This window comes from Dipodomys ordii, unplaced genomic scaffold (assembly GCF_000151885.1).
Source record: "Dipodomys ordii isolate 6190 unplaced genomic scaffold, Dord_2.0 Scaffold118, whole genome shotgun sequence".
NCBI classification, from domain to species: domain Eukaryota; kingdom Metazoa; phylum Chordata; class Mammalia; order Rodentia; family Heteromyidae; genus Dipodomys; species Dipodomys ordii.
Genome location: NW_012267334.1, coordinates 2,466,241 through 2,480,654, shown reverse-complemented (window position 1 = coordinate 2,480,654; position 14,414 = coordinate 2,466,241). Strand labels below are relative to the sequence as shown.

General features: G+C 58.1%; 1 protein-coding gene across 1 annotated transcript in view; it reads left to right on the top strand.

The window, feature by feature from the left end:
- The window catches only part of Col5a1 (collagen, type V, alpha 1), a 119,461-nt gene that overhangs the window by 46,640 nt on the left and 58,407 nt on the right, over positions 1 to 14,414 (top strand). The window contains exons 15-27 of the mRNA XM_013029375.1: positions 659 to 751; positions 2,039 to 2,095; positions 2,801 to 2,854; positions 3,253 to 3,306; positions 5,525 to 5,578; positions 6,206 to 6,259; positions 7,417 to 7,470; positions 9,163 to 9,207; positions 10,591 to 10,644; positions 11,575 to 11,619; positions 12,174 to 12,227; positions 12,427 to 12,471; positions 13,094 to 13,147. Of these exons, the coding sequence (XP_012884829.1) occupies positions 659 to 751; positions 2,039 to 2,095; positions 2,801 to 2,854; positions 3,253 to 3,306; positions 5,525 to 5,578; positions 6,206 to 6,259; positions 7,417 to 7,470; positions 9,163 to 9,207; positions 10,591 to 10,644; positions 11,575 to 11,619; positions 12,174 to 12,227; positions 12,427 to 12,471; positions 13,094 to 13,147 (717 nt within the window). The remainder of the gene's footprint in view (positions 1 to 658; positions 752 to 2,038; positions 2,096 to 2,800; positions 2,855 to 3,252; positions 3,307 to 5,524; positions 5,579 to 6,205; positions 6,260 to 7,416; positions 7,471 to 9,162; positions 9,208 to 10,590; positions 10,645 to 11,574; positions 11,620 to 12,173; positions 12,228 to 12,426; positions 12,472 to 13,093; positions 13,148 to 14,414) is intronic.

Here is a 14,414-nt window from a genome sequence, read left to right as displayed (position 1 = left end):
CTCAGCCTGGGAGGCATGGCCCGCTCGAGTTCCGCCTCATGGGAAAACTCAGGACCCCTTCCCTGGGGTGGGTCATCCCTGGGGCAGGGGCTGCTGCCTGGGGACCCTGGATCCTGGGAAATCAGAGGCACTTGTGGGCAGGGCTGCTTCAGAAGCCACGTAACTCTACCCTGGCATGTCACTGTTTGCAGCGTGGTGGCTTATTCCAGAACTCTCTGGATTGAGATTCTGTCTTCCTCTAGCACTGGTATTTAAACCTGAGCAGTGTGTCCTCAGGACACCCAGATCCACATTTTCCTGTCTGTGGTGCGAGGGTGTAGCCCTCAGATTCGCCGTCCCCGACGGGGCCTCGTCCTCACTGAAGTCCCAGGATGCCTGTCATTCATGCCGTGGCCCAGGGAGGGGTCAGGGTGCCCTTCCCAGACTGCTGGACACAGCCATGTGTGTGCCTGGCTGTTCTGTGCAGTATCCGGGGGCTGTGTGCTTTCAGGGAGACAAGTACAGAGGCCTGCAGGGCATTGCAGACCCGAGGGCTCCAGGGTATCCCCACAGGTGGCATTTACAGGGCAGCTTCCACTGGGGCGCAGAGCCGTGTGTTGGGGGTCTGCCGCTGTGGCTGACCTGAGGCCCCGGGTGACCGCTCTTCTTGCTCCCGCAGTTCCGGTTTGGAGGAGGCGGCGATGCGGGCTCCAAGGGCCCCATGGTTTCTGCTCAGGAGTCACAGGCCCAGGCCATCCTCCAGCAGGCCAGGGTAAGTGCGCCGGTCCCCGTGGGGAGGGGCCGGGTGCTCCGATCCCCCCGTGCCTGCCTGTCAGGGGCTCAGGGCCCACTAGGGGAGCTTGGGCCATTTGGGGGGTGATTCCTCAGGGGTTCCACATGCACACTGAGCATCCGGAGGCCTCCGGGCCCTGCCAGACTGTCTGACCCGCTGGATGGGCAAATGCCCACCCCGTGGGGATCCAGGGGTGGAGACGGGGGCACTGGGCTGTGAGGCGGTGGCTCTCAGAGGGAGCCCTTGGCCCGGGTCCTGGGAAGCGGGCCATAGAGGAGGGTTTGCCTCTGCGGGGAATGAGCTCGTTAGTGACCTGTGTCTTTCAAAGGCCCTGGGGTAAGGATGACGATGCCCCTCCTGCAGGGTGGGCGGCCTGGGGAGCCCCACACTGGACTGTGCGAGGAGATGTCTCGATAGCCCCTCGTTTGCGATGTATTTATGCGGCTGTAGTGCAGCCCTGATGTTAATAGCCAGCAAGCGCACAGATAATTACAGCCCGGTTTAAGTATTGAGTAGTTGCTGTGGAACAAATTGCACAAATGATGGGGTACAGTGCCTGACAAGCCCGCTCCCTGATTGACTTGCTCCTGCTGGCCTGTTAATCCACCTGTATTCTAATGGAGCCGGAGCGGATGATGGGCTTAGAAGATGATTTTGTAATGTGAAAGAGTCTTCCAAGAGTGTGCTGGCTGGTGTGTGTGTGTGTGTGTGTGTGTGTGTGTGTGTGTGTGTCTGCATGCGCACACACACACACACACACACACACACGCGCACACAGTTGTGCCATTGAGCCCTTCTTGGAGAGGGTGATGTTGACGCCACAGTGCAGGATGGATTGCTCCGGGCAGCGTGGGTTCCCCGCTCACCAAAGGCCTCTGCACTTGACGGGCCTTCCGTGGGAAATATCTGTTTTGTGACTCAGCCACAGTCAGTGTGGAAATCGTAGTCTCCCGGCCCCAGCCGGTGGGGGATGCTGCGTTTCTCATTAGTCCAAGGGAAAAGGGGCTGGGCATAGGGCCAGAGAGGAGGATGGGGAGGAGGACAGGGAGGAGGATAGGGAGGATGATGTAGAAGACGGGATAGAAGGGGGGGGAAGGGAAGGTCTCTGTTCACTGGAGAAAGTGGGTACCTCCGCTCCCTCTTCCCCTCCCCTGCTTCGTGTGGGGGAGCCAGTGTGCCCTGCAGGTCGAGTCAGACCTCTGTCTGGAGCAAGCCGGGATGCGCTGCCCTTGGCCTTGTCTTAGCGTGTTTCCCCTTCCCTTGCAGTTGGCGCTGAGAGGACCAGCCGGCCCGATGGGGCTCACAGGGAGACCCGGCCCCATGGTGAGTGGTTGGCATGTTCGCTGTCCGTTGTCTCTGTTCCCAGCCAGCCAGCTGGGACCGTGGTCTCTTGGTGCTGTTCCAGCCTTTTATGTGGGGATGAGGGGGGGATTGTGGCTCAAGGCCGCGGGGGCGTCTGGAGGCTCCTGGGAAGCAGCCCCCGGCCCTGTCATGAGTGGGAGGGTCCTGGAGGGCGGGGAGACCCCTCCCACGCTCTCTGCCGCATCTATACTCTGTAGCTGCCCTCACCTCTGCATCCCGGGACTCTTGGCATGTGGGTGAAGGTGGCTCACTGGAGGGATGGGGCCTGTGGGGTGTCCCCGCCACACCTGCGCCTGCACCAGCCCGGCACCAGCTGTGCCTCGTGAATGGGATCCCAAGTGGGGTCTCCCTCTTCCAAGCAGCCCTGTCTCTGGACTCAGTCCTCCCATAGGCTGGCCTCCCACAGTCAGCTCTTCCCACAGAGCGAAGCCTCTCTCTGCCTTCACGGCTCTCGAGGACCAGCCCCACCCCTTGGGACTTATTCAGCCCCAGGAGGAGATCTGAGGTCTGGTCTCTGCCTCTTGGGTATTACCGTTCTCCCCTCTGGTCACTTGGAAGCCATGAGCCAGTCTGTGGCCAGGCCTGGCCTGCTCCACCAGCCCCTTCCACGGTCACCTGCCCACTGTCCTTCTCTGAGTGCACACTAATCCAGAGTTGTCTCCCTAGGGTCCTCCTGGGAGTGGAGGTTTGAAGGGCGAGCCCGGAGACATGGGGCCGCAGGTAGGTGGGGGCCTCGTCTTTGCTCTGGGGAGGTTACTGGTGGTGAGGAAGGCTGGGGTGGCGGGGGCCCAAATTCCGCGTGTCTTCAAGGAAACCAGTGGGGATTGCCGCTTGGTGCAACAGGATCAGAGATAGCTGACTGCTGTGGCCATGGAGGGGCCTGGCCCTCTCACCGGACAGGGTGGCCACGGGCCATGGGGGGAGTCCCACCCTCACACGGTGGCCATGGGCCATGGGGGGAGTCCCACCCTCACACGGTGGCCATGGGCCATGGGGGGAGTCCCACCCTCACACGGGGCGGGCGTCTGGCAGCCAGGACTGTGCCGACCAGCACAGAGACCAAGCTCTGCTCCTAGTTGGACATGCCCCTGATGCTTTGTCCTCTGAATCCGCAACAGGGTCCCCGAGGTGTGCAAGGTCCGCCTGGCCCAGCAGGGAAGCCCGGAAGACGGGTGAGTGTTTGGGTCTCGGTGCTCGTGAGCGGGGACGCAGCACCGTCTCTGGTGGAGCTCTGGGATGGGCTTGTCCTGGTACCACCTCGGCGGAAGCGAGGCCGTGTCCCTCTGTCTGAAGGGCACCCAGCCTCCAAGGCTGTGTCTGAGCTGCTTCTCAGGATGGACATGCACTGTCCCAGGACAGAGAGCCTCAGCACTGAATAATCATCGGTCCACACCAAATGAGAGTCATTTTCCAGGCGATAGGAGCTGTGCAGACAACAGGGTTGGCGGGCCTGGTGTCTTTGGGGTGCCTCATGGCTCCAGCAATGGCCCCAGTTTGGGAGAATTATCTAGGTACCTGCTCATATCTTCCCACCATGCACCAATCTCCTCATCTCCTGGGGTTTTGTTCCTGGACAGAGCAAGCTTGCTTCCTCAGGGCCACAGCCGTGGGGTGTCCCCACAGCACAGTGTCCTCCAGGGGAGCCGGGGGGGGGTCCTGCGGAACCCCTCCTGCTCATCACCCGGCTTTCCTGCCACAGGGAATGGGGCAGTGCGTGGAGCTCCGCTGTATCAGGCTGCCCTGATTTCTGAGCCTTTGGGGCAGACGGGGGATTCCCTGACTAGGAAGGGAACTGTGGGTAGGAAGTGAAAAGGCCACACTTCCTCTCACAGCCCGTCCAGGAGCAAGTGTGAAGATCTGCACAGGCACAAGGAGAGGGCTGGGCGCGATGCCCAGGGTCACTCACTCCACGTCTGTAGTGCTCAGTAGACAACTGGGAAGTTACCAGACAGGGCTGCGCAGAAACTGAGGAGGGGAGGCAGGGGACCAGGTCACAGTGAAACGGCCTGGGAACCCAAACACCTCCTTTGGAGGAAGTCGGCGTGCTCCCAAAGAGATGGCCCTGCTGGGGTGGTGAGAGGGGGCGGGACAGGGACTCTGTGCTGGTGGCCACCACTGAGTGGCTCCAGCCACCTCTGGAGATATGAGCTAGCTCAGCCTGTGAGGGGCGTGACCCTCACAGACATCTAGCTTTGAGCAGTATCATGCTGCAAAATCCAAGAGCTTTTCTGATGAGCTTCCCCTGGGTGTTTTAGGGGAAGCTCCTGGTCGGCCATGCATCTGCTGGCCTCAGTACTGGCATCCTGCCCTGTGCTCTCCTGAGAAGTTTTTGTCCCTGGTTTGCAGCTCTCCTTCCTGTTGCCCTTCCCTAGAACTCTGTGGGTGTGCATGTGTATGTGTGTGAATATGAGTGTGCATGTACGTGTGTGTATGTGTATGTATTGTGTATATGAGTGTGCATGTGCTTGCATATGTGTGTACGTGTGTGTGAATGTGCATGTATGCATGTGTACGTGTGTGTGCGCGCGTGCGTGTGTGTTTGTGTGTGTGTGTGTGTGTGTAGCCCAGCTCCTTGTGGCCCTTTTGGGTCCCTCTCTTCTTTCTCGTCTCTCATCTCTGGCTCTGCCTCCACTGCCTGTTGCGTGTGGATATTCAAAGCTGCCACTGTCCAGATGTTTTCTCTGCCTGGCCATGAGTCCTCAGACAATGGACCCATTTGATAAGGGCCCACAGGAAGAGGAAAGAGCCGGCCATTGAGCCTTGTGAGGGAGCGGAGGTTTGGCTGGGTCTTGGTGGGTTCTCCCTGTCCGCTCCAGGGTCTGGAGTTCTCCATGCTGTCCTCTGTCCGTGCCTGGTGGGTGGGTATCCTGGGCTCGTCCTTGGCTGCATCTGTGGCTGTGGAGTGGCTGGTGGGGTGGTCTGAATAGGACCTGTCTTCCACAGTCGGATGGACTGAACAGGCGTCCCTTCCTCTTCCCTCCATGTGGGTGGCTGCTCTGTGGTTTCCTTTCTGTGTGGTGGCACGGAGCAGTGCCACGTTGGAATGTCAGCCGTGTGCCACCTGAGTCATGAACTGGCTGGGCGCCTGGGCGGGTCTGGCACGGCGTGTCACCCTCCCAGATGGCAGAGGCAGGATGGTGAGGCTCTGCAACACCCACCACGCGTTTTCAGTTGAGTGGCTGCGTGGCCCACCCCAGGCCTGTGGGTCAGGGTCTCCTGGGGGCGTGGCCCTATGGGGGCTTGGCCCGTGGGGGCATGGCCCGTGGGAATGTGGCCCGTGGCAGGCCTCGCTGCAGTGGAAGTCCCAATTGGTTTGGTAGACACTACTTTTTGAAGTCCTGGCCAGCCACCTGTCCTTTTCCTATCGACAGTTTGTCTCCTCTCTTCCAGGGTCGTGCTGGGAGTGATGGAGCCAGAGGCATGCCTGGACAGACGGGTCCCAAGGTAGCTGCTCCCACCCTTCCTGATGCCGGGCTCTGAGGCACTGTGCTGCTGGTGCAGCCTGCGAGTGGGCTGTGTGACGGGAGGGTGGGGAGGGGGGAAGTCCCATCATAAGAGCTGCCTGGCGGTGTGCACAGAGCCACGGAGACGTACGCGGGAGCCCGGAGACCTCGAGGCCCCCGGTGGGTGTCTGCCCGCCCAGTCCAGGGGTGTCAGGGCTCCAGGCACTGTGGGTCCGGTAGGTGTCATCTAGGGGCAGGCATGTGCTGTGATGGAGCAAGGCCTGCCCCCGTTGGTGCCCCCCCTGTGCCGTGGCTCCGTGCTCATACCCCTGCCCCTTGACCTGGTCCGCACCAGCTCCCCCTGCCGCTCTGCCCTCCTTCCCAGCTCCCAGGGCGGCTGGTCCCAGGCCTGGGAGAGGTCCCTGGGGTAACACCAGCTTTCTCCAGTGTGGGGTCCCCTGGAACATGCATGGCCTGTGAACGGCTCTTCCCTCAGCCCTGAGCTGATGAGCCTGAGACCTTTGGTGGACAGGGTGACAGAAGGATGTCTCATGAGTCTGTCTCGGGGTCTAGGCACAAGGATTTCACCGTGCGTGTTGTCTGACAGAGCCCTCTGCTGTTCTTACAGGGTGACCGTGGCTTTGACGGCCTGGCGGGGTTGCCAGGAGAAAAGGGCCACAGGGTGAGTATTTCCGTGGGAGGTCAGGAGGGTCTTGTCCCTGGAGGCCCCCCTCTGGCCTTGGGTTCCTTATGGGTTAGAGAAAGGAACCCGGGGACGGTTTGTGTTGAGGGAGAGTCCAGTTCTGACCCCCTGCTCAGGAGCGAGCCTGGTGAGCTGTCCCTTGAGGCTGCTGAATTGGCTGAGGGGGGTGCTGTGCTCTCCTCCTATAACTCAGTTTCTGGCCAAGGGAGCCAATCATATTCTTGAGAAATCCAAGAAGCGTCCGAACCAGGACACAGGGCACGTCAAAGCAGCAGTTGGGGGTGATGAGACAATCTCGAGGCTGCTCCGTAAGGAGGCCCGGGGCTCAGTGCTCAGTGCTGCCCACCTGCCTGCTGCGGAGGGGGGGGGCTCCTCTCCCCCTTTGGGGTGTGCCAGATGCGATGGGTCCTCACAGCTCATCAGATGTTTTCTCCCTGCTGGTTTCCTCCTAAGCAGACTTTTTGGTGCCTTTTTTAGACTTTGGCACATTAGGGTCACACTGGCACACGTGTGTGTACTCACCCTTTCGCAGACACACGCACGGGGGCGCACACACAGAGCACACATACCTGCTAGTGAGCAGTACTACTGCTCTGTGTGCCTTAGGGCGGGGACGCCGGGGTTTATGAAAAGCTGTTGTGTTGATTGTTTCTGATAATCAATAGAGAGCTGGAACGTACAGCTGCCAGCAGCCCCTGGTGAACGCCTGTCCTTTTCACCGATGTGCACATGTTGAGCACCATCTGTGTGCCAGGCTGAAGCTGCAGGCCTGCACAAGGGGGACCAGCCCCCCTCCAATGGGCTTTCAGCCCAGGGAGTGGTGGGGATTGAGGATGCCCTGTCTCATACAGAGTGACCAGACTCCCCTGTGTGTGTGTGTGTGTGTGTGTGTGTGTGTGTGTGTGTGTGTGTGTGTGTGTGAATGTGTGAGAACTAGCGTGGCCTTCTGAGCACCCAGTCAGGTGACCCTACGCCTCCTAGGCCATTCAGATGGGTTTGTGGCCACCCACTAGCCCTTCCCCCACCCCAGCTCCATATTGAGAAGGTCAAGGTCAGAGAATGGGAGGTGGGGGCTTGGCCAGCTTGTGTTTGGCCTGCTCAGGAATGGCTAACGTTGACCTTGATTGACTTCCTAGGGTGACCCTGGCCCCTCCGGTCCTCCAGGACCTCCAGGAGATGATGGAGAAAGGGTATGTATCCCAGGGACCTCTGTAGGCTGGGGCTGGTGGGGAGGGAGGAGGACTGAGTCAGGGCCTCACTCTGGGAGGCAGCACGGGCTTTGGAGATAAAAGCATTTACTGCTTGCTTCTTCTCTCCTGCCGAGAGGAGAGGACGGCCGGGAGTGGTTTTCAGCGATGCCAGGTCTGTGAAGGGGCTTCTCTGACGGGCACAGGAGGCCTCATAGAGGCCCTGGCATCCCACGGGGAGACCGGTGAGGGATGCATCAAGGGGAGGATACTGGGAGGTGTGGAGAGGTGGAGGCACATAGGAAGTGATTATCTTCCACCTTGGGAGCTGGAGGACAAAGCAACTCAGCACATGACTAGAGGGTGGGAGTTGAGCTGTTACTCAAGCTTGGGGTAGGGGCTGAGAGAGGTGCTTAGCCAGAGGTCTCAGTGTCTGCCACACATCTCTGTGGGGTCTGGAGGCCAAGGGTCACCTCCAGGGCACAGCACAGCGGTGCTGTGATAAGATGGGGGTGACTGGATCTGTGCACCCCTTTCTGTGTGCATCCATCACTTTCCTTTTGAGCTTCATGCTCATTTTGTGACTTGACCTCGGGGCCAGGACACTAGCCTTAACTTTTTCACGAAAGGCTGGTGTTTTACCACTTGAGCCACAGTTACACTTCCAGCTTTTTGTTGGCTCATTGGAGATAAGAGTCTCATGGACTTTTCTACCCAGACTGGCTTCAAACTGAGCTTCTCAGATCTCAGCCTCCTGAGTGTCAGCTACGGTTACAGGCGAGTCACCAGTGTCCGTCACTTTCTTTAGGCACTGGGGATGTTTTAGGGAACCAAGGAGCAGGCTCCAGTGGCCTTTCTCTTCTCAGCAACTTCCACATTGGCCTTTTGAGGGAGCCTCTATGCAGGCCCCAGCCCAGTCTGCTGTGAGATCAGGAAGGAGAGATGGACCCTCGACAGATTCCCATGTTTGATTCTCAGGAAATACGTGTGTGCTGGTGCACATGCGTATACTTGTGTGCATGGCTGTTTGTGTATGTAGATTTGCCCTTTGTGTGAAGGAGTGTGTTCACAGGTTATGTGCACACATGCATACGGTGCACACTCTGTACTATGTGTGCACACACATGATGTATATGGCCGTGCAGTTGTGGGTGGTGTATACATGCAGGGTGCACATGTTCATGTGTGAGCATGCATGTGGCAGGCTGTGTGCGCACACATGCTTGAGGTGAAGAGCAGGTGCTGGCCAGCAGCCACAGCTGCGACGTCCTGTAAGCAGGAAGCATTCCTGGGTGGAGTAGGAGGACGAAGCTCTCCTTTCTCTGTAATGGGTTATTTGGGACCCTGGCGGACACTGGGCTCCCAGGGTACTGCCCGAAGGCTCACATGCTTCTTCCTTGTGCCCTCCCTTCCCAGTTTCTATCACTCCTGAGGGTGACCAAGCAAGGCTTGGAATTGAGTGGGTTTCCTGCCTGCCTGCCCCTTACCGCAGCCGTGGCCGGGGAGCTGAGACATCTGTAAGCCTGCAGCTTCCCGGGGCCACCCAGCAGCCCTTCCTCCTGGCACAGGCCGAGAAAATCTGCGTCTGCTGTGGGCCAGCCGAAGAATCCTGCTGTGTGGCTGATGGACGTGGTCTCTGGGCGTCCAGACCTCACAGCCTATTCCTAAAATCCTGTGTCTTTTTTTCCTGCACAGGGTGATGATGGAGAAGTCGGGCCCAGGGGGCTGCCTGGGGAGCCGGTAAGTCCCTGCACGGGCAGGCGGGCAGGGTTCTGGTCCTCCTGAGCAGCACTGGCTTTGACACCCAGCTCAGATTACAAGTGACTTGTCCCCAAGAGCAGACAAACCCTACCGCTTCCCCGGGAAAGAAAAGTGGGGGCCAGTGACTGCAGGGAGTGCAAACCAGCCTTCCTTGTGGGAGGAAATGGGTTTCTGGAGGTTGGGGGGTGAGTCCCAGGGGCAGCATGGAGACTCCCAGGGGACCTTGTAGTGAACACCCAGGGGACAGCTCTGTGGGCATTCAGGGGATCACACCGGGCAGCCATGTGCAGCATGCAAGCATCTGGGGGAAAACGCCAGCTGTGGCAGGCACTGGGGGTAGTTGCAGGCCCAGATCAGTCTGAGTTTGCCCCAAGTTCTGACAACTGCACTTTCCCAAAGCAGACCCCTCTGGCTCCGTGCCCTGGGCTCGGGCTTATATTTAGGCCCACAATAACTTTTCTGAAAGAAAAAAAAAAAAGGACATTAATTACTCTCCACCTACGGTTGCTCCAAGGCTTCTTTCCTCCTCACCCAAGTCGGGCAGCTGTTCTGTGTGCATCTGGCAATGTTAATGGATGAGAGAGAGGCAAACGCTGCTGCACAGGGGCCTGTGTGGGGTCGGTGCGCGTGCGATTCATTTGGGGCTGAATTACACCCTCCATGTCTGATTGGCCACTCAGAAAGAGTTACCCACACCACTCTCCTTAACACTCCTCTAAGCAGTGCCTTCTGGGTTATTAGCTCTGGAAAAACATTTATAGGACTAGGTATTAAAGTAACGAAGGAAGCGCTGAAGGAGCAGTGCACATAGAAAGGGTTTTTCTACGGCTGGATATGCGAAGGTTCTGCTAACATGCCAGGCCCTCTGGGTCCATGCGTCCCGGGGACAGGCTGCTGGATTTCCTCAGGGCAGGCTGGGTGGGGTGGAGCCATCCCGCAGGGCAGTGCATACCCCCCTTGAAGCCTGGCACAGAGCCCCAGGCGGCAGGGGTGCCCCAATTCTGTGCCATTTCTGTGGTACTTGTGGCCGATTCTCACCAGGCCCTGGGGTTCTTGTTGGAGACCCTGCTTCAGCTTTCCCTTGTGCCCATCTGTCCTGAGCAGGTGACACACGAGAAAGCTCCCCCTTTCCTGGAGGGGCCCTGCATGTCCTGTGTGTGTCCCAATCATTTCCAGTCACCCCTAACTGTGATTCTCAATGCAAGTGTGGAACCCAGGGATGGTAGAAGAACTCCTGAGAGGGTATTTAGTTCAGGCTCCCTGGGGAGCCCAGGTCACCTGGCTCAGTGTGTGCTGGGGTCAGGGCACAGGCAGCACTGGATTGCGTGGAGTCTGACCCTTTCTTGTTCTTGGCTTTTGTAGGGGCCACGAGGTCTGCTTGGGCCAAAGGGGCCCCCGGGGCCACCTGGACCTCCAGTAAGTATTGTCACCTGCTGGCACGTGTGTGTCCCCATACAGCCCCCCGAGACCCTCTGCTGGCTCAGGCAGGAGACAGTGTGTCTACACCTAGCACTGCATGCACCAGCCTGTTGTGGGCGGGTAGGGCTGTGGGTCCTTAATCCTCATGTACAAAAAAGCCAGTGTGGAGGAGTGCTGTGTCTCACGTCTGTACTCCTAACTATTCAGGCGGCTGAGGGCTGAGGATCAAGGTTTGAAGCCAACCCAGGCAGAAAAGTCTGTGAGACTCTATGTCCAATTAACCACCAAAAAGCTGGAAATAGAGCTGTGACTCAAGTGGTATAGCACCAGCCTTGAGCAAAAAAGTTCAGGGATAGTGCCAAGGCCCTGAGTTAAAACCACAGGACTGGCGTGCGTGTGTGCGCACGTGCGCACACACACACACACACACACAAGATCTAGGAGGGCAGATGTGGGATTTCAAGTGGGGGTGGAGGGGTGGAGGTGGTCTGGTCTAGTAGCTCTTCCTCCTGTGTTTCTGCCTTCCTTTCTGGCTGTTCCTGTTATACTATGGTCCCAGAATGCTGTGTCTCCATTGTGCTTGACAGAGCCTCCAGAAACTTCTGTGAAGGTTCTAGAAGGAAGCAGAGCCCCTTGGGTTGCCTAAGGTTTTGTCCTAGTGGGCCTGACTGTCGGCCATGCTCCTCCACCCTTCTGACTACCTTTGTAAGAGTCAGAGCCTTCCTAGGGGGCTTTGGGCATGGCCACTCAGCCTGCCCTAGCTGAGGGATTCTGGGGTCTGATCAGTGGACCCCAGAGAAGGGATCAAAAATCCCCTCCTTCCTTTTGCCCCAGAGAATTACTGCAATGTGCCTCAGCTTCGTGTTGAGTAGGATTTTCAGTCCTCTGCATTCAGCCTTTGACTTTTATTTTCAAAATCTCCTGCAGGGAGTGACGGGAATGGATGGTCAACCAGGTCCCAAAGGAAACGTGGTGAGTCCAGGGGTCCCAAATCCTAGCTGCATGGGGCCAGCCCATGCACACGCCTCTACGGGCTGGGGAGGCCCATCCCTGCTTTGTGTCAGCTGGGGATGGGGCACGAGGCTGGCCCGCAGACCTCTGCCACAGCACTGCGCTGGAGGCTCCAAACTGGTCACTGGGGGGGGGGGGGAGCGGCTCACTTCCTGTGCCCAGGAGCTGGCCATAAATGTCCACTAGGAGATACATCTGTTTCCACGGCTCTGGGAGATTACAAGAAATCTGGAATTTTCCAGTGTGTGAAACATCTCCAGCTGCTTTGTGTGCACACCTGTCTGGGTGGATGAAGGGTGTGGCTGTGAGCATCAGTGTTGGGAGCCAGGCCTGGGCCTGGTGCTGCCTCTGCTGTCTCTGCTGCCCTCTGGGTGGTCAGCACACACTGATGTGCCAGATCTGGCAGTGAAGCGCAGATGGAGGGGGTGGGCAGCTGGGATCAGGGGACGAGGTCCCCAGAGCAGGGGACCCCACGCTCAGAACCCCTTTCAGGGCCTTTGCTTTGTTTCCTGTAGGGTCCCCAGGGTGAGCCCGGCCCCCCAGGACAGCAGGGCAATCCTGGTGCCCAGGTAAGTGACCTGAGCAAGGCTGCCGAGGGGCAGTAGGCCTGGGAAGCCTAGGGCTCTGAGCTCTGCACCCTCAAGGTCGCTGCCCTGAGGGAACAGAACCCAGAGTGGTGTGTAATGAGGCAGCCCGTGATCAGGAAGGTGGTAGGGGGTGGGGAGAGGTTCCGGGTCATTCTCACCTCCTCTGCCCTTCTTCCCCCAGGGTTTGCCAGGGCCCCAGGGTGCCATCGGTCCTCCAGGAGAAAAGGTAGGTGGGCATGAGCTACGTGTGTAAGCTGCACTTACTGCCCAGGCCGGGGAGGTGCACTGGCTGCTGCCAGCCTGGCGCACGTAGCCTAAGTCCAGTTCACTCCACACTCAGTCTGCTGGCCATGAGGGAGATCTCATTCATTCATTCACTCACTCATTCAGTCACTTGTTCATGCATTCAGTCATCCATTCAGTCACTTCATCATTCATTCATTCATGCTTTAGTATATGGGGGGGGGTTGCTTAGAAGGCAGACTCTAATGTGTTCTTTATCTGAAATTAACATTGAACTAGGCATCTGGTTTTGTGGTCGTGGTTTAATTTTGTTAAACTCAGCCACCCTAAGTTCACCTCCAGAAGCCCCATGTCCTGGGGAAGGGGTGGGGGGGGGAGCATGGAGGGAGCATTTGCCTCCCACAGCTCCTGATTTTCTTTTGTTCTGGGTGTGCCGGTGTCACCAGGCACCTGCCAGGACCAGCAGCAGTACTGGGGGCTCTGAGGACATTGGAGTCTGCCTGGCTGTCCTCGGGGTGGGGCTGGGCCTGGAGTCCATGACAATTGTGGGGAGTGCAGTGCAGGGAGAGGAGAGACCCTCATTCCCTCTTGACTGTTTGCACTAGGGTCCTTTGGGCAAACCAGGCCTCCCAGGCATGCCCGGTGCCGACGGACCTCCGGTGAGTAGCCCTGCCCTCTCCAGCTCTCCCAGACCACCGTCCCCATCCAGGCAAGAGTGCTGGGCCCCTGGTCCTAGACGGGTGAAGGTCATTGACTCTGCTTCCTTTGGTGATGGAGACCATGGAGTCTGGGAAGTGGCTTGGCCATCCCTGGGGCTCTGTCTGTCCTGGGAGTGGATGTGCTCAAACTCTCACCATTACCCAATGAGTTGATTATTTGCTGGGATATGTTGACTTGCCACCTGGGCTGGGCTTTCTCCCAGACTTCGTGCGCCTCCCTGGCAGAGGAAGTGTATTTTTAGTGTTCACGTGCTAAGTGGGGAGGGCGTGAAACAGGTGTGCATAGGTCGTGTGGGCACACAGCTGTGGGGCCAGATCAGAGACTGGCTGGAAATAGTGACACCAGTCTGTGGCCAAGCTGCAAGTAGAGGGGGGGGTATGCGGGATGGAGCTGCTCAGGTGTGTGCACGCGCGTGTTCTCGGGTCTGCATGTGTGTAAGCTCAGGTGCGTGCGCACACGTGTGGATATATGCACACCTACCCTCCAGCTGTATGGCGATACTGGTTTGGGATTTCGCGGGAGTGTTTACTTGCTGCTGAAAGAGGCTATTTCAGAAAACAAGATGAGCTGAATTAATTATTTAAGACAGTGAGTGTGTTTTATTGTTTTAATAACACCGTTAAAAACTAAACAAGAAGTTAAATGTGTTGGCGGTTAGCTGGTGACTGTTTACCACACAGCTGTCAACTCTCATTCTGTGGCTGAGAGCCATTGGTCTAGCTCCAAGCCCCACGTTTCCCTCCCTTGCTCTGAGCAGACAAATCGCTGTACCTCACCTGCACAGGTACTAAGCAAGGACGTGAGGGCCGCGCCTCCCCTGTGCGGGCGCTGGAGGGAGGATGCATGGGCCTTGGAGGAGTTTGGAAGCTAAATGATTCATCTTTCCCAAGGCATCGTTTCTGCCCTTAATTTACATTCTCCCTGCCCCCCCTCCTCTGTTTGTAGGGCTTGAAATCAGGGCCTGGGCACTGTCCCTGAGTTCTTTGGGGGGGAGTCCGGTCATGGGGCCTGAACTCTGGGCCTGGGCGCTGCCCCTCAGCTCTTCAGCTCAAGGCTGGCGGTCTACCACATGAGCCACAGCTCCACTTCCGGCTTTTTTCTTATGTGGTGCTGAGGAATCGAACCCAGGGCCTCATGCATGCAAGGCAAGCGCTCTACCACTGAGCCACCTTCCCAGCCCCGTGTTCCTGAGTTCTTTTGCTCAAT